This window comes from Mus pahari, chromosome 16 (genome assembly GCF_900095145.1).
Source record: "Mus pahari chromosome 16, PAHARI_EIJ_v1.1, whole genome shotgun sequence".
Lineage (NCBI taxonomy): Eukaryota > Metazoa > Chordata > Mammalia > Rodentia > Muridae > Mus > Mus pahari.
Window position 1 is genome coordinate 52,467,267 of NC_034605.1, and position 19,402 is coordinate 52,486,668.

General features: G+C 36.6%; 2 protein-coding genes across 2 annotated transcripts in view; one reads left to right on the forward strand and one right to left on the reverse strand.

Annotated features, from left to right (window-relative positions):
* Cenpp (centromere protein P) overlaps window positions 1-19,402 on the reverse strand; it is a 185,731-nt gene that overhangs the window by 141,586 nt on the left and 24,743 nt on the right. The window lies entirely within an intron of this gene.
* Ogn (osteoglycin) lies at window positions 1,409-17,633 on the forward strand. Its single transcript, XM_021216035.2, has 7 exons — window positions 1,409-1,494; window positions 2,487-2,730; window positions 4,700-4,790; window positions 9,354-9,512; window positions 11,886-12,088; window positions 15,031-15,126; window positions 16,814-17,633. The coding sequence occupies exons 2-7, from the start codon at window positions 2,557-2,559 to the stop codon at window positions 16,982-16,984; spliced, it is 894 nt and encodes a 297-aa protein (XP_021071694.2). The 5' UTR covers window positions 1,409-1,494; window positions 2,487-2,556; the 3' UTR covers window positions 16,985-17,633.

The window sequence follows — 19,402 nt, forward strand, 5'->3', positions numbered from 1 at the left end:
TCTTCAGACACTCCAGAAGAGGGAGTCAGATCTCATTACAGATGGTTGTGAGCCACCATGTGGTTGCTGGGATTTGAACTCAGGACCTTCGGAAGAGCAATTGAGTGTTCTTACCTGCTGAGCCATCTCACCAGCTCCTTTAGTGACTTCTTATTCCTTTCAGAGAATGAACAGTTCCTCTGCAAGAACAAGTGCTCTACACTGCTATCTCTCCAGCCCCCATGCTCTATTTTAAGTATTTATCCACATTTTGCTTTAGGAAAAATAATTGTGACTACTAAAGTGCCAAAGAATAATAAAAATAAAAGTAATTATTTTGGGGGAGGTTATGGAGGGCGGGGGACAAGGGCTATGTAATCCAGGCTAGGCCTGAATTCTCTATCCTCTGTCTCTCATCTCAAGTGTTAAGGTTATAAGTATTTGAGACTTTAAAGATGCTTACACGGCATCTATGCTACTACTTCAGTTTTGTTTTGCTTTTGTTTTTTTACTTGCTTGTTTTTTAAGACAGGGTCTCATTAGGTAGCTCTGGATGGGCTGGAACTCAGTGTAAACCAGACTAACAGAGATCTACCTGTGTACACTTCCTGGGTGCTGGAATTAAAGGTCTTTACCACTACACCCACTCCCTACTTTAGTTTTCCAAAACTGAATCTAAAATTTCATTCAGTAAAATTTTTTGCTATTACAAAATTTTGGAATCAAACTTCTTTTTAATAGCTATTTTCACAATCCTATGAACTAGAAAAAAAAAATTTAAAACCAAAAGGCAGCCAAGCAGTGGTGGCACAAACCTTTAATCCCAGCACTCAGGATACAGAGGCTGGTAGATCTCTGAGTCCAAGGCCAGCCTGTTCTGTAAAGTGAGTTCCAAGACAGCCAAGGCTACACAGATAAACCCTATCTTGAAGGACCCCCTCAAGAAAAACAACAACAACAACAACAACAACAACCCTAAAGGATAAATCTATAAAATAATTTTTTAAACTTACTTTATATATATATTTTTCATGTATTAATTATATTATGGGGACAAAAATCCTTAGTTCTCATTAAATTAAGAACAAAGACTATGCTCAGTTTGGTGTTTTATTTCATTCAAAAGTAAGTACCTTCTATACTAAAAAAGCACAAATAAAGGCCTGATTTTAAAGATTTATAAACTAATGTTCACTAAAAGATTTGTGCTCAGGGTAAAAGGGATCCAGGCTGCAGTGTACTGCAGCTGCCCTAGTGCTGCAGCTTCAAATATCCTCAGCTCATTCTCTTGTAATACCCTGCATTTCACCCCGAGAAGGAATGTTGGCAGAAATTTCCACCACATGGAATCTGCTGTTGAATTCCACATGGGATTTAAACTGTTGGGCCCTGAAACTTTATTCAGCAGTTTGAAACAATTGCACAGCTTTGCTCATTCACTCTCCCACTTGGGACTAATGCACAGGGATAAACACCTATTGAGGAAAACCACAAGGACTTCAACCAGACACTAAGGTAGGCTTGTTTTTCACATGTTAATTTAGATACTGTATGTGAAAGTGTGATTCTAAAATATTAATAAGTGTAAAGTAATCTGTATTATACGTTTCATTTTCATTGAATAATTAATTCCTAACAATACTTTCATATATCATTTTTATATAAGACAGATGTAGATTAGAACTAGAAGCAGAAAAAGTTACAAACTCATTTTATTTTGAAATCTCAACCACTGGATTTTTGACAAACTGGCATCTATAAATGCAGCATCAGCACCTCAAAGTGAGTCTGTTTGTAGTTTTTTAAAAGTCTGAAGCATGTATTCAGCAGTTAAAATTCACTGATGTGCCTCAAAGAATCTTTCCAGTACATTCTGCAAAGCTCCTCACTTAAAGTTTTATTAAATTATGCCAGTCTAAAGTGGTATTGGTGAAGTTTTCAAATGTTAAGCTTAAAAAGGCAACATCACTAGCTAACTAGTGACGATCTGTTAAATTTATAAAACTAGAAAGATGAAATGTTTTTTCTCCTATATTCTATATCACTCAAAAGTGTTAATGTCCACTTTTTATGATGTTCAACCTAAGGTTTAAGTTTTAAGCCTTTTCTCAGAACTGCTTCTTTCACATCAATATGAATCAAGAGTTCCCTTAAAGCAGCAATGCTGAAATATGATATTTCTAACTCACATGACACAGGGCCATGGATCTTTGTATTAACTATTTATACTGCAGGTACCCTGAGAAGATTTTGACTGCATACAAGTACCCCTACTCAAGGCATTTGACATTTAATAAACTTACCAGCAGTTTTAAAATTGTTGATGGGTAAGAAATAAAAGTACTTTCTGAATTTTTCAGACTCTTCACTGGCACATAAAACACTGTATCTAACTAAGGACTACTAAGGGTTAAATACTTGTTCTCTAGCTCCTACTGCATCCATCCTGCCAAAATATCCTCCAAGCTTTTAAAAACTGCTTCCATGGTCTACATTCTTACTTCCAGGGAAAAAGAGTTTCGTTCCACAGTCATCAGGTCAGTCACTCCTAACTTCAGTCACCTTGTGTCTGCTGAAATGAAGACTGTGCACTCTACATTTCTCCTGCTACTCTTCGTGCCTCTGACACAGCAAACACCACAGATGCAGCTGGACTCATATGTTAACTATGAGTATGCAACAGACAATTCTGAAGAAACCAAATTTAGTCAGGATTATGAAGATAAATACCTGGATGGGAAAAGTATTAAGGTATTTTATTTCCACTTTAAATTTATATTCTAAAATGATACTCATTTAAATGCATGCTTTTCCCCTTAACTTCAATATTTGATCAAAGTTCAGCAGGAAAAAAGCACTTTAAAAATTAAAGTAATTATATTTTTCAAGTATGCATGATTCCCGAATTAATAATAACTATGATAAACAAAAGTATCTATAGAAAATCTAATTTAACTTTTGAATTAAAATTGAAGAGATATTAGACTTTAAGGCGGTCTCTGATAGCTGAACTTTATATAACGAACGCTACATAACATCCTAGAGTCGCATGTTATAAACTAGGAGAAGATATATTATCAGCTTATGTTTATAGAATTCAGAAAAATCCAGTCTTAGGAAATGAATGTAAGAATACTTATTGGCTGTGCATGCCAATCACATAGAGTACCAACAAATAAAAAACTCCTTCCTATAGGGATTTACTTTTAATCACATTTCACTCTACCAATTTGTACCAAGGACCTGTAACGACGTGTAACTGAGTTATGACTTTTATACAGCTCATCACTCACATCCAACCTTCAGAGGAAAGCAATTAGATGTGTGTGTGTGTGTGTGTGTGTGTGTGTGTGTGTGTGTGTGTGATATGTTAACAGCATAAAACTATGTGCTGCCCACTGTGTGTCATGCACACACACACTGGAAAACCAGAGTCAGATACATAATAATATTCACTACTTTAAAAGTTCTTTTTTACTACAAATCAGACGGTGAAGATTTTCAGATTAACTAATCCAAACATTTTCCCTTCTTAACTCACAATGAGCCTATGTTAATGCTACAGTTTCTTTTTTCCAAGCGAATGAGTTAAGATACTGGTATTATTTCTACCCACAGTTAAGACAAAACAGACAGGTATCTCCAGCAACAGCTTCAAGTTAAAAAGCTCATAACCTATTATCTGACTGGAATGATATGAGTCTATCAACCAAATACTTTCAAAATTCCTTAAATCTTAAAGCTTTCTGGTAACTACATGGAGCTTTAAGCAGTTTTTCATCAATATAAATATGTGGGCCAGTATTTGGGAACTCAGTGGGGAAGAGTGATGTGTTTACACTTGGAAATGAGGGCTAGGGCAAGGTCAGAGTGCCCTGAGACAACAAGGAGCCATAAATAGAAGGAAAAAAAAAAAAAAAAAAAAGAAAGTAGAGTGAATAGGTCCTCATGTAATAAATTACAGTCTACTAGCAGAATACACATTATCTGAAAAGAGGACAGAGGGCAAGTGATAATCCCCAGGTGTACAGTGTCAACAGCCTGCACCAATGGCCTGGTCAGGTCAAGAGGCTAGATAGAATACAAAGGACCTGTCCTAAGGTCAGGGCAGGAAAGCCAGGTCATGAAAGAAGCTGTACTGTCACTCAGAGGGGTGGAAGGTGAAAAAAGGAATGAGTTCACATGAAAAACTATCAAGAGTAGTTTCACACTAGAAAAACTTTCATTCCCATTCAGGGACTTATCACTGTTAATAATATCAAGTACTGAGTTCTGCTAACTGAAACAAAAAAAAATTTAAAAGGTGGAATCTTTTACTCAGGGAGTATTTACAGTGTGGTTTAATGAATAAAGAAATGGAATTGTGTATAAATCCTTAACGAGTGCTGAGATACAGCATACCTAAGGTAGACCTGCAAGATAAAGTCTCTTGCAGCCATAGATGAGCCCTGAGCCCACATGGTGGAGAGAACTAACTATTACAAGTTGCCCTCTGTCCAATATGTGTGTCACATACATACATACATACATACATATATATATATATATATATATATATATATATATATATATATATATATATATGCACATATATAAGACAAAATCTTAACTAAATACCTCTAATTGTGACTAAGAGAAATGTTTGTGATCTCTCTGGTTTACAGTCAGACTTGTGATTTATCATACCTGATAGCAAACTAAACTTCTACCTTTACAATAGGAAAAAGAAACTATAATTCCTGATGAGAAAAGTCATCAGTTACAAAAAGATGAAGTTATACCATCATTACCCACCAAGAAAGAAAATGATGGTAAGTATGAACAATCTATCATCTAGTATTTTTGAAAATTATCATTTTAAAATACTCATAAAAATTTTTGTTCTTTGTAGTAATCAAAATTTGCCTCAAAACATAGTAAATTAAAAACTGAAATTTCAGCCGGGCTTGGTGGCTCACATCTTTAATCCCAGCACTCGGAAGGCAGAGGCAGGCGGATTTCTGAGTTCGAGGCCAGCCTGGTCTACAAAGTGAGTTCCAGGACAGCCAGGGCTATACAGAGAAACCCTGTCTCAAAAAAAACAAAAAACAAAAAACAAAAACAAAAAACCAAACCAAAACAAAAAACCCTGAAATTTCATCTCTAACGGTAAAGTCTGTAGTCAGATGTGATGTGCTCATCACCTAGCATTTCACAGTGTGAATGAAAACTGTGGACCGGAATGTTCAACACCATCCAACACTTTGTTTAAACCTAACCTTTAGAAAACCTATTTTTCTGTCCTCATAAAATCAATTCAAAAGTCAGGCATGATATCATACAGCTTTATCAATCCCAGCACTTGGGAAGCAAAGACAGACAGACCTCAAAGAGTTCTAAGTCAGTCTTAGACAAAGCAAGTTTCAGGCTAGCAAAGGCTACATAACAAGACCTTGCCTCAAAAATGAACAAATCAAAAAATACCTAGAGATCATTTTTCAAATACAATCAATAGCCTTAGGATGAGGTAAATATTATATAATTAATTACTATCTTTACGAAAGTCACAGAAGCTGGGTTGCACTGATAGTGTTTGCATGAGGCTCTAAATTCAATGACTAGTAGTGTTTTAAAAAGCAGCAAAAAACTCTACATACCTAACTACGAAGACTGCTTCAACGAAAACAATAGGAAAATTGCAGTAAAATAGCAAAGCACAAACTTTGATAGTTCCTGTGTTTTGATTTATTCCTGTTATGTTACAGAATCTAGTCTTACATAAGAGCATGAAAATAACCACCCATTCCTATCCTGCTACAACAACATTAAAATGAATCAAAACCAGAAAATACATCATAAAACAGACTCAAATAATTAGAAAGACACCCTTTTCTTGGATAGGATGATTCAATATCATAAAGATATTATTCTCTAAATTCAGAAACTATAGAAAATTCCACTACAATTACTAAGTTTTGATAATGCTTGGAAAGTTGATTCTAAAATACACACAGACGCATATACAGAAAAATGCAAAACTACATGTAGAAGCGCTGAACAAGTACCAGATAAACATACCAAGTTTAACAAGCTGGGAATGATGCATGAACAAATACCACTGACACAGATTAAAAAGATCAAACATGTACAGACACACAAAGACATTGAGTATATAGTTAAAGCATGGAAAAGTACTCAAGCACTCAATCACCAAGGGAGAAATATTTTAAATAACCGAGGCCAGGAGAACTACAGAGCCATTTGGAGAGAGATAAATTAGATTCATATCTCATAAAACAAAAGAAAAAATAAACTTAAGAAAGACTTGGGATCTGCATATATAAGATATTGCGTTGAAAGCATAGGCATAGTTTGGTACTGGGGTAGCTTGACATCCATATGTTTTAATAGAAATATTTCTGAAATTACTCTATAAAATTATAAAAAAAGCCACTTTTGCATAAAGCAACAGGCAACCACATATGGGAAAAATATTTGTAATATATTTTAAAGATGTAATATCTCCAACTTTTAAAGAACTCATAAATTGAAGAAGAGAAACTGAACAAAAACACATCTGAGACCCAGTAATATGGCAAAGGACCAAACCCTGACTATCTGAGATGAATCCCCAGGTCCTATGTAGATGTTGGACAGAACAAACTCTGGCAACTTGTACTCCAAGCTCCACACACGTGACATAGCAAGCACAAATGTTCATGCACATACACACAAAACAAACACACAATAATATTTTTAATTAAAAAATTAAGAATACAGTTGGAAAATGTTCAAAAGTTATGAAAACCATTAAAAATGATTCTGAAGTGACACTAAATATATGAAAAGATGTCCAATCTCAATTTTCATTAAAAACAAAAGAGAAAAAAAACATTGATATTCCACCCCTATTTAACCTGATTGATAAAAATGAAGACAAGGGGTGGAAAGATGGCTCAGCAGTTAAGAGCACTGACTACTTTTCCAGGGGACTGGGGTTTAATTTCCAGCACCCTTGTGGCAGCTCACAACTGTCTATAACTCCAGTTCCAGGGGATCTAAGACACTACACAGGCATATATGCAATCAAAACACCAATGTACATTTAAAGCAAACAAAGACAGCATACCAAAATATTCCATAGTCAAAGTTGTACAGTAACAAATATTCTTTCTTGTTTGTTTTATGATGGTGGTGGCGTTCAAGATAGTTCTCTGTGTAGCCCTGGATGTCCTGGAACTTATTCTGTAGACCAGGCTAGCTTCAAACTCAGAGATCTGCCTGCCTCTGCCACCCAAGTGCTGGGATTAAGGGCATGTACCACCAGGCACAGCTAGTAACAAATATTATAACATACCATAAGCAGAAATATGAATTAGTACAACATCTCTAGACAGGTATTTGGCAGTATTAAACAAAATCAAAATAGATGTACTTTTTTTTTTTTTTTTTGGCAGTGCTTGTGATCCAAATGGAGGCCAACTATGTGCTAGAAACACTACTATTGAGCTACAGCCTTGGCCTCATATTTACTTTTGATAGTCATCACATTTTAGGATTTTACCCTGGAGACGCATATCCAAAATAAAAAAGTAAAATCACCAAAGCACGACTGGCCGTTACAAAATACTGCAAATAACCCGACAGCCCAGACACTGCACAGCCACAACAGGACAGGGACAAGTCAGGGGGTGTGGCTCAGTTGGTAAAGTGATTGCTTAGCATGCAGGAAGCCTTGGGTTTAACGCTCTGTACCCCAGAACATTGGTAATAGCAGTACATGTTTGCAATCTTAGAATGTGAGAAGTAGAAGCAAGAGGATCAGAAATCCAAGATCATTCTTGGTCATACAGCATTCTAAACCAGCCAGGCTCTGTTATCTAAAACAACAACAACAACAGCAGCAGCCAAGCCCAAAACCATAAAAAAAAAAAACGATGACAACAAAACAAACAAAGCAAAATAAAAGAGCAAACAAAAAAGTGAGGGCAACCTGTGGGACATGGAGTGATTGACAACATACAAGTATGTGAAAGAAGTAAACCATTAACAGGAGGTCTCTCACATGCTGCCCTCCAGAGAGAATACATGGTGTAAGAGCTGAACCTGCAGCCTTTCATTCCTGTGAAAAGAAATGCACAAGAGGTGATACTAAAATATCTGACAAGGGCCGAGGACTTGGCTAAGTGGTGGAACACTTCCTGGCAAGTGTAGGACTTGGGTTAAATCTGGAGATTTAAAAGACAAAAAACCAAAAAACCCCAAAACACACGGAAAACAAGTGAAAGAAGGGAGGGAAAACTGAGCGTCTGAAGAGCTGGGGTGAGTTTGCAGTTTCTGTGTAGGTTTCACTTTTTAGAACAAAGCTGTTTCATATAACCAAACAAACACGTGCAAATAAAGTCAGTAAAGACAAATTTAGAAAAAATAGAAATATAAACATTAAAACAGGGAGTGGGGATGCCTGGCAGCAGGGGTGGTGGGGACATCTTCCTGGGGACAGGGGGGGATGAGGAACTATGGGAGGGCGGACCAGGGTATATGTATGTATATATGTATGTATGTACGTATAAAACTAGCAAAAAGATATAAAGTAGTCAAAACTGTTGAAGAAGAATAAAGTCAGAGAGTTTTACCTGCTAAAATCAAGACATATTATAAAAGCATAGGAATCAAGATACTAACACGTTATTGGCATAAACATTTCTTTAAAAGATCAAGTCAGGCGTGGTGGCACACGCCTTTAATCCCAGCACTCGGGAGGCAGAGGCGGGCGGATTTCTGAGTTTGAGGCCAGCCTGGTCTACAAAGTGAGTTCCAGGACAGCCAGGGCTACACAGAGAAACCCTGTCTCGAAAAAAACCAAAAAAAAAAAAAAAAAAAAAAAAAAAAAGATCAATGGAGGGCTAGTGATCTGTCCCGCCTTAGCACTTACCACCAAACTTCCAATGGCCTATGTCCAATCCCTGGAACTCAATGGTGGAAGGAAAGAAATTACTCCTAGCAGCTCTCTGACCTCTACAAGCATGAATGTAGGATTCCAGAAATTCTCTTCTATTATATGTGTTTGCTGACAAAGTGTTGGCAATTCAATGAAGAAAAGATAAAATTTTCCAAAAGCACCAATAGAAGAATCTTGAGTATTCCTGATATATATTTAAGAGTAAATAAATAAATAAATAGTAAGTGATAAGATATTTGACCATAGTCTTTAAGTAAAATTTTGATAAATTATCAAGCACAATACGTTGTTGGTTACCATAATTATCTTTCCTGACCAATGATTCTGTAACCTATCTTTTCAAATCACAGCATTCATTATAACAATAATTTTACTGTCAGATGACAAATATTTTCAAATTAGCTTATGCTTACAATTTTGTCTCCTAATTTAGAAATGCCCACATGCCTGTTGTGTGTCTGCTTAAGTGGCTCTGTCTACTGTGAAGAAGTTGACATTGATGCTGTACCACCATTGCCAAAGGAATCAGCATATCTTTATGCACGATTCAACAAAATTAAAAAGCTGACTGCCAAGGATTTTGCAGACATGCGTAAGTTTAAAATATAAAGGCCCAAGTGTCTATGTATTTTTCACTTTCTATATATAAGGGCAGCACTATTGGAGCACTCAAGTATACAACATACATTTTATAAAAATCACTTTTTTCCTTACTAGAAGAATCTCCTTTCCATAGACTGCCATGGTCACTCTTTCCTGGTGATTTTGCTATTCCATCTGACATAGGTATTGTCTCAAGACACACACTGCTCAGGTGTAAGGCAGTGTCAGTGCAACATGTATGCTTCTCCAGCTAACCAGATGCTCTATCTCCACTTTCACCATAAATACACAAACTTCTTTTGTTTTCCTTTTTACTGTTTATTATTTTTATTCTTCGTTTTGTGTTCTTTTGTCCTTGAACTCAATATACAATAGAGGATGATGATCTTGAACTCTTGCCCTCCTGCCTTCACTTCCTATGTGCTAGGATTATAATAAACTCCCAGTTCCTTTAACTAAACCTGGGTACATTTAAAAAATATCTGAGACAGCTGGAGAGATGACTCGGTATTTAAGAGCATTTGCTGTTCTTCCAGGACCTCATCTGGACTCCATAGTCACCTGCCCTCACATATGCACTTAGCAACACACAGATAAACGCATGTATACATAATCAGCAATCTTTAAAAAAAAATAGCTGGGGAACAATTTTTAAAATACCCACACCAAGCTCTACTCATTACCATGAAAAGGAAGCACCCTCCTTAGATGATTCAATGGAGACAGCTCTAAAACAGTGGTGGTTAATGCAGTTAACTCTTTGCTAGAGCATTAGCAATGAGACAGTTGGTGCTCTAACAAACCGTAGCTGAGCTAAGGTGCTGTGGGCAGCATACTACTAAGGCCTGTTTCTGCAGTACCAAGTCCCAGCCCTGGATTACTCATTACTTGCCAGCTTTCTAGATTCCTATGGTGTTTCTAAAGAAAACCACGACCAAGTAATATACTGGCTTTTCTAACCTTTACTTGTTTACTGAAAGTGCAGCAGTTGAGTCCACGATTGGCCCCACACTGAGCAAGTGCTCTCTACTACTGTGCCACATGCACGACTTCTTTAACTCTGCATTTATGGGATTAAGCCTAACTGGATTCATGCTGCCATTAATAAGTCTAAGTTGCAGACTGAAAGACAGTTGGTCCTTATTATCTGTAGATCCCATATTGGCAAATTCGCTTTTCTGGACATGTATCTCAGTGCTAGAACACTTACCTAGCACATATGAAGATGTGGACTCAATCCCCAGTATGTTTATGATCAGCAGAAATTCACAGAACAACAAAACTGACGTACTCAAAACACACATTTCCAACTAAGGTATAACAAGGCAAAGTTTTTTATTTTCAGTTGTCATAAAATGTAGTGGTGTCTCATTCAGCACATCTAGCATCATGGTTTTTCAGTCTTCTGCCTTATATTGGAAATGTTAGTTGAAACGGCAACACGCACAGTACCGAGGTGCCATCTAGTATTTCAAAATGCAGAGCAGCAATGATGAGGCTACGCAGAAAATGCAAGTGTCAGATAAACTTTGCTCAAGCATGGGTTATATCAATGTTCATGAACCCAAAGGGTATATTAAACCGTCTTTAAACAAAAATATACATAAAGCAAGGTTCATATTAATTGGTTGGCAAAAACAAGTGAGCAGAAGCTCAAGGGTACCTGCATCTGAAATCCTCCTAGAAGCGAGCTCTGTATTCACTAATTCAGAGTTACAACAACTTCTGAGAAAACAGCTACTATGAATGAAACGAAACTACATCCTAACCATCTCAGCCTAAACTGCCTCCAGCAGAGGGAGAGAGACACACTATGAATGAATGAGTATATCTCAATCTCTCAGTCTGAATCATGTTAAAACAATCAGGATAGCTTTTTGTTTTTGTTTTTCTTAACTAAGAAGGTATAGACAGTACAATGTACCCACAATTATAATGCAACACGCTAGCAAAATTTTAAAATAATAATTACATGCTTAAATCCAACTAACCAAAATTACTCCCTATGATGTGCAGTAAGAATTTCTTTTGATATATTTAGAAACTGTAAAATTCCTTCTGAACCATACATTTTAAGACCACAATAAGAAAAGGTATCATAGTTATGCACAGAAAGACTCGGTATTCCACAGAACTACTGATAGGGCTGTAGCTCAGTGATAGAGCGTTTGCCTACCAAGTATGAAGCCTGCAGTTGAGTCGCCAGCGCCTCATGAGAGAAAGCACAGCTGTACCAGGCTGTAGATCAGATAACCAACACTACAAGACAGACTTGACTTAGGGCCTTGAGCAGTCTGTTAAATGCTTTTCTTCAGTCTACACAATGAGATCCTAGCATATTTTTGTATTTATTTCCCTCAAGCTAACCTAAGAAGACTTGATTTTACGGGAAATTTGATAGAAGACATAGAAGATGGTACTTTTTCAAAACTTTCTCTGTTAGAAGAACTTACACTTGCTGAAAACCAACTACTAAGACTTCCAGTTCTTCCTCCAAAGCTTACTTTACTTAATGCCAAATACAACAAAATCAAGAGTAAAGGAATTAAAGCAAACACATTCAAAGTAAGTATTCCATAATATGACTAAACACAGTATCTGTGATTATATTTTAAGTCTTTATTGCATTTATTTATTGTGTATGTGTGTGTTTATTTTGTATATTTTGCTCATGTATACCAGACATACATGTGGAGGGCCAAGGATAACTTCTGGAAGTTACTCTCTTGTTCCACCATATGGGTCCTGGGGCTGGAACTCAGGTCATTCAAGCTTGGCAGCAACATGCTAACAGCTGAAGCATCTCACTGATAATATTTTTATATTAGTGTTTGGTTTTTTTCCCCCTAATCTGCTCCTGTACTACTGAGGTTTATTTTTGTATAGCAAGATAAGAAGTAAAGACAGCTGTAGCTGGCACTTATCCAGACCAATATTTTCAGAACTTGTAACAAAATGACATATATTCCACAAGGGAACATTAGGTTACATATGTATGGATGGTGGTATACCTTGGTGGTAGAAAGTATGCTTAGCATGCTTGAGGCCCTAAGGTCAACCCCCAGTACCAAACAAACTCAAATAAGCAAAGTATGTATACCATAACATATGTCATGTAAAGACAGAGAAATGGGTGTTTTCTCTTAATAGTAAAGGAACATTTTTATATTTGAAAGAAAACATTACTAGCTCAGTGTTTTAAAAGATTTGTATTTTTCCTACTAGTCAGGAATAGCCAATATCTTTTATATTTAATTCTAGTGAATAACATAGCAGTGTTCCTCAAAGAAAAACAATTCCAATACAATAGAAATGTTTTATGAAATTGAAAAAGTAATCACATAAGTCCAGAACTTTCATCATTATGATAGAACCACTCTCTGCCCTAGAAGGTTATCTCAAGCAAAAGCATGAGATGCTCAAGCTACTGTTGGAAGAAGAAAACTTATTCAAAAGGCAAGATGCTAGGCATGGTGGAGTATGACAGAAGAAGGAGGAGCTCTGTACCTTTGAGGCTAGTGTGGTCTACATAACAAGGCTCCAGTCAGCCAGAGATATACAGTGAGACACTATCTCAAAAATAAAAACAACAACAACAGTGACAAAGACAAGATCTTACACACCTGCATCTGTAACTACCCAGGAACCTCTGGCAGGAGGACTTGAAGTTTAAGACTGGTTTAGGAAATGTCACAAGATTAGAAGAACCTAACCTTAATAAATTCTAATTTATGCTTGTTTATAATAATCACACAACTATCTCATCCATCCACAGCTGCCTGTTTAAAAAATATTTCCAAGCCAGGCAGTGGTAGTGCAAGCCTTTAATCCCAGCACTTGGGAGGCAGAGGCAGGTGAATCACTGATTTTGAGGCCAGCCTGCACGACGGCCAGGGCTACACAGAGAAACCTTGTCTCAAAACACATGCACATGTGTGTATGCACAATAGACACAATGCTTTAAATTTAATTTCGTAATATAAAGAAATGTCTTTAAGTAAGTGAGACTCTGAATAACTAGAAGGCCACAGAATGTTTAGAGCAGGACATGGTGCAACTCCTTGTAGTCCAAGCTACTTGGAAAGGTGAAGCTAGAGGCTGCTTAAGACCAACAGCTGAAGGCAAGCCGTGGAAAGGTAGGGTGACCAAGTTCATCTCGGGAGGAAGGGAGGAAGGGAGGAAGAGAGGAAGGGAGGAAGGGAGGAAGGAAGGTTGGTTAGTTTAAATATTTTTGATTTTACGAAAGAAATATTGGGCAAGTTGGTGTGAAAATGATAAAACTCTACTGAATGCCCTAGGTTTGCAACAACTACTAGTAAGGTCAGGTGACTATAATTCATATAAAAGCAGCCCTGGAAAGACAGATAGTTGGTGTCCATATGGTCAAAAGCAGAATGTTTAAGAAAGGATAAAAGGCTATGGAGATGGCTCAGCAGGAAAGAGTGCTTGCTGTCTAGTTTGACCACCAGGTCAAACATGGAAACAGAGAACCAACTGCTGTGGGCTGTCCTCTAACTTACAACATGTGCACTATGGGTTACGCATACAAACACAGATACATAATTTCTTAAAAACTGAAAAAAGAAAAGTTCGAAGTAATAGCAAAGAATTAACAAGTGGGGCACAGTAGAAAATGCCTGTAATCCTGATATTGGGGAAACTAAAGGAGGACCATAAGTTTTAGAGTAGTTTAAGATACATGGTGGGACACCCTCACACACACACACACCAATAATAAAATCTGCATGGTAGCACAAAATGCATAGAAAGATTAAGAGTAATGTCAAAAGAAATTACATTCTGTTATTCTGAAATAACAGCTTACAATCATATACAGTCGTGACTGATTATAAAAAACATTCCAACATAAATCCCTCATGAGAAAACATGTCATGTAAGTTGCAAGTTTGACAAGTTGCGTTGAGAAAGTAACATCTTGCTAAGTAAGCACAATCTCTTAAGAGTAGCTATTTTTATATAAATAGATAGAACTTCAATGGAAAGTCTCAACAAACTTGAAGGACGGATTGAGCCAATCTTACACACAGATGCTCCCTAGTCAAACTTCAAAGGCTGAGTGTTCAGGGGTGAGATGAACGGGATGTATGGTCAGAGAAACATGGAGTATGCAATAGCACTCTGTTAGATATCATAATGACTACAAACCAAGCATACTGCTAAGGAGGTCACAAGAGTAACCAACTATTACTCCAACAGTAATAATACTGACACTACTGAAATGTGCACACATCCATACTCTTTTTAAAATATACATTATTTGAATGATTTGAAAGAATGCAGCTGGGCGTGGTGGTGCACACCTTTAGTCCCAGCACTTGGGAGGCAGAGGCAGGCAGATTTCTGAGTTCGAGGCCAGCCTGGTCTACAGAGTGAGTTCTAGGACAGCCAGGGATATACAGAGAAACCCTGTCTTGAAAAACCAAAAAAGAAAAAAAAAAAAAAAAAGAATACATAGTCCTAAGTAACATTCAAATTTTTCTTTACAGAAACTGAATAAACTTTCTTTTCTCTATTTGGACCATAACGATCTGGAATCTGTGCCTCCTAATTTACCAGAAAGTCTACGTGTAATTCACCTTCAGGTACAACTGGTTTTTTAATTATTTATCAAGAAATTTACTCATTTATATGTCAATTACGGTTACATCGCTAAAGCAGTATGATCACTTAATGCCTATATAAGAACTGTAGGTCCAGTCCAGAGTATGCTAAATAGGCCAGTCTAGGAAGTATAAAGTCAGCTCTTTTGTTTTTGTTTTTTCAATGATTTACTTATCTCATGTGCACTGGTGCTTTGCTTGCATGTATGTCTATGTGAGGATATCAGGGTGTCTGGAAATGGAGTTACAGACAGCTATGAGCTGCCATATGGGTACTGGGAATTGAAGCCTGGTTCTGTGGAAGAGCAGCTAGTGATCTTGGCTGCGGAGTCACCACTCCAGCCTGCAAAGTCTGCTCTTAAGCAGAATACATCTTTAGGTACCTCCCAGTCTGTTGTGGCTCTAAGTAGTGCTGGGGACTGAATACAGGGCCTCACACATAGCAGGTAAGTGTTCTAGTACTGAGCATTTAATTTTAAACATTTTTCTTTATGGCATTCTTTATTTAGCTCCTTATTTCTCAGGCTGAAACTGACTGGGACGGGCATCAGGCAGTCACTGTTACTGTCTACATAAATGAAACCCTTAGATCTTAGGTAGATGTTGGAGGCCAAACCATAGAGCATGATCACAAGGCCATGTGGTCACACTAAATTTAAGAAAGGTGAGTTTTTTCTGACACCACCTGTGACATACAATGTGTGGTGTTTTCTAAATACTACCAATTCTCCGATACCAGCTGGGTATTCTAAAACTCAGTTCTGATAACACTGAGTCTAGGGAGACCCTGTAAGGACGATTCAGTCTAACAACACTGTTTCTACTGCAGGAACAGTCCAAAGCACACATTTGTCTCTTGCCCGATATTGCAGTTTTCTAGAGTGGTACTATGAATTACCTTATTGTCGTAATTCAAAATGATGAAAATGGGAAATAAAAAAACCACTAAAGATACTCCTAATTCAAGAATTTCTTAGGAGTTCATTCTCTATGTCCAAATCTGTGCTGGCTACCAGGACCCAGGATTCCTCTCAGGCCTGGGGAAGGGGAGGAGAAAAGGCACAGACTAATGGAGGCTAAACCACCTGCATAACCTTCAAGCACCTGACACAAGGTGCTGTGTATCTCCTAGTTACCTTGAGCACAGATTTTAAGGCCACTGATTTATGTTTTCTTCCCCAAATAGTAGTGAACCCAAAGTTTTGATCTGTGCTACTTTCTCCAATTAGAGATGAACACACCCTCTTGGAGACATTTTAGCTCGTTTTATAGGAGAAAATCTAGTGGGGATTGCCAAAGTGAGGAAAAAGTGAAAACGAGAAAAAGTTGATTCTTGGCAATACAAGAATTTCCGCTTATTCTCTTTCATTTCTTTAAGAGGTATTTGAGCAAAGAGTACCGTTTTGAGCTAACACTTTAGAATAGGATACTCTCTCTAAGCTTGCATGTTTCTATTATATTCCAAACAGGATTGAGTGGATGCAACTCTGAGTAATAACAATACTTAAACACTTAAAATATGTCCAGGTTGCAAAAGAGGGTGTCATCACCATGAACTAATATTTTTAAAAAGATTACATTATTGGCAAAATATCTTTATGTGACCCTGTTGTAAAATGTACAAAAAGTTGGTTTTAGATTTCTGAATATTTTTCCTTTTGTTTTTCAGTTTAACAGCATATCTTCAATTACAGATGATACATTCTGCAAGGCTAATGACACTCGTTACATTCGGGAGCGAATTGAAGAAATTCGCCTGGAGGGCAATCCAATTGCTTTGGGAAAGCATCCAAACAGTTTTATCTGCTTAAAAAGATTACCTATAGGGTCATACTTTTAACCACAATCAGTGCAGCTTATAATCTAAGGTACATGTACCTAATGTCTAAAGGAACATAAACATTAGTTTAACATTATCATTTTATCTCACTATGATGGAATTTTATGTTTAAACAAAGATGTCCAAAATTGTTATATGTGATTACAAAAATAATCCAGCCTGAATCTCTTAGTTCAAAACAAAATACTGTGAAACTAAACAGCATTAAGGGTCTCCTTGTTGTTATATCAGACTGCCATCTAAATAGCATGCTTTTACACAAACACACGCTTGAGACACACCATTCCCATGACTAATGAAGTAAGAGAATTCCAAGAAACTTTCAACTGTTTGTCTTTCTTAACATTTACTGTAGCTCAAAAGCATTTAAGACAGAGCTTCCAGAACCTGTGCAAAGCCAAGCTCCCAGTGACTTTCCACTGACTTTGATTCATCAGCATTCTCTGTAAAGCAGAAATGTACTTTCTGTCAAGGCAGCTACTTCACTGTATTTCTCATTTAGCCCAAGGAAAGGGGAGACACATGCAAGCAAACATTTCCAGAGAAGGGAAAATTTTACTCTTTGGTACAGAGTCAATTTAGAAAAGTTCAGTTTTCTGCTTTGTGGTCACATGGATAGCCTTTAGTCAATTACTTAAAAAACTTTGTTTCTCCTGGATTTATCTAGAATGTGGCTCCTAAACAAGCCACATTTCCTTATTAAAAAAAAAAAAAAAAAGTAAAAATCCTATCCATTTCTCAAAGGATAATAAGGTTCCTTCATTTTAAAGATTCTCAAATATGAAATAATTGTAAACTTTTTCACAGCATAGGAGTTTATTCAAATATAAGAAATGAAAACAAAGTCTATACCATTACGCCGTGTGCAGCTTCACCTGTACATGTTCACCCAAACAAACTGAATATGCCCATTCCAGCCCAAGAGCACCATTTCTCAATGACCATGATTTCCAGATACATATAATAGTGAAAACCCAATCTCACAACGCAGAGTAAAGTTCCAAAATTAAGCTTCAGAGGAAGGTTGCACAGCCCACTCACAAATATTAGTCTACATATTACTTGGAGTTGAATATAAAATGATGAGCATTTTAGAAATATTCATCTTTTATACATAAAAGTACCAATATCATTTCTATTATAAGTTCTATATTAGGCTCTCCATGTTCTTCCCAGAATATTCATTTTAAGTTTGGTTGTTTTGCCCCAACCCAGACTGACCCCTGTCTCCTCTGTTAAGGGTGACCCCAGATGAAACTTTTCATTAAAGCATCTGTGATCTGTAAGGCCACAACTATTGCTCTAATAATGTCAACTAGCTCATTCATTTTTATAAGTTAATTATAGTAACTTTATCCCACTGAATTATTTTGTGTGCATGCCTCATTTTCTCTGTGACTGAACGCTCACCAAGAGCACTGAACACAGTTCTATTTTTATGATACTTAGTAGCATATTTGAGTTAAATATACAATAAACATTGTGAAATCTATCCAAATAGAAGGGTTCTGTTTATATGGAAAAAACCAAATTAGTATAATCTTGAATAAATCAGCAGAAATAAAGTGACAAGATTGAGAATGGACAACGTTCTGGTATGCCTATTAATGTTCTTACTTTAACAAGAAAAATGTACTCATCGATACATGCACACAAACACACATAGTTTGGTATTTTCAAGGTGTATGTTGCTCTGGGGACTGACACAGTGCCTTGTGCATGCTATACAAGATCACTGCTCTATATTCCCAGCCTTCTATGTTCTTTGTTTAATAAAATTTAATGAGAAAATACCATAAGATAATTATGAGATAAATTTCAAGGTTAAAAACCAATGGTTTAAGTAAAACAATAATTGGGAGAAAGAACATTAGTAAAAATTGTAAGTTATAGAATTTGCTTAAATAACTTGGGATTCCCCGGTAAGATAATTTGAGTATAGGTAGTTTATACCTTATATTGAAAATTAAGAAAAAAGACAAAAAAACAACAAAAAGAAAAATAAAGAAAATTAAGTAAGATCCAGAATGAAGCAAGAAAAACAATACAAATAAAATTATTCTTGATTCCACTCTATTATATAGGTGTTTCACTCTTGACAATTTTAACTTAAGAAAGTCTTAAAATAAAAAAAAAAATTCATACCAGGATTGGAGAAGATATGGTTCAGAGATTAAGAGAACCTACTGCTCTTGCAAAGGACCCAAGTTTGATTCCCATACCAACAACTCCAGTACCAGGGAATCCAATACTCTCCTCCTCTGGCCATGCACACATATGGTGTACTTACAAAGTGCAGTAAAACACTTATAAATATAAGATAAAAACGAGATCTTTTAAAAATTATTTATACCTTATAAATACTGCAAAACACACACACACACACACACACACACACACACACACACACACACACAC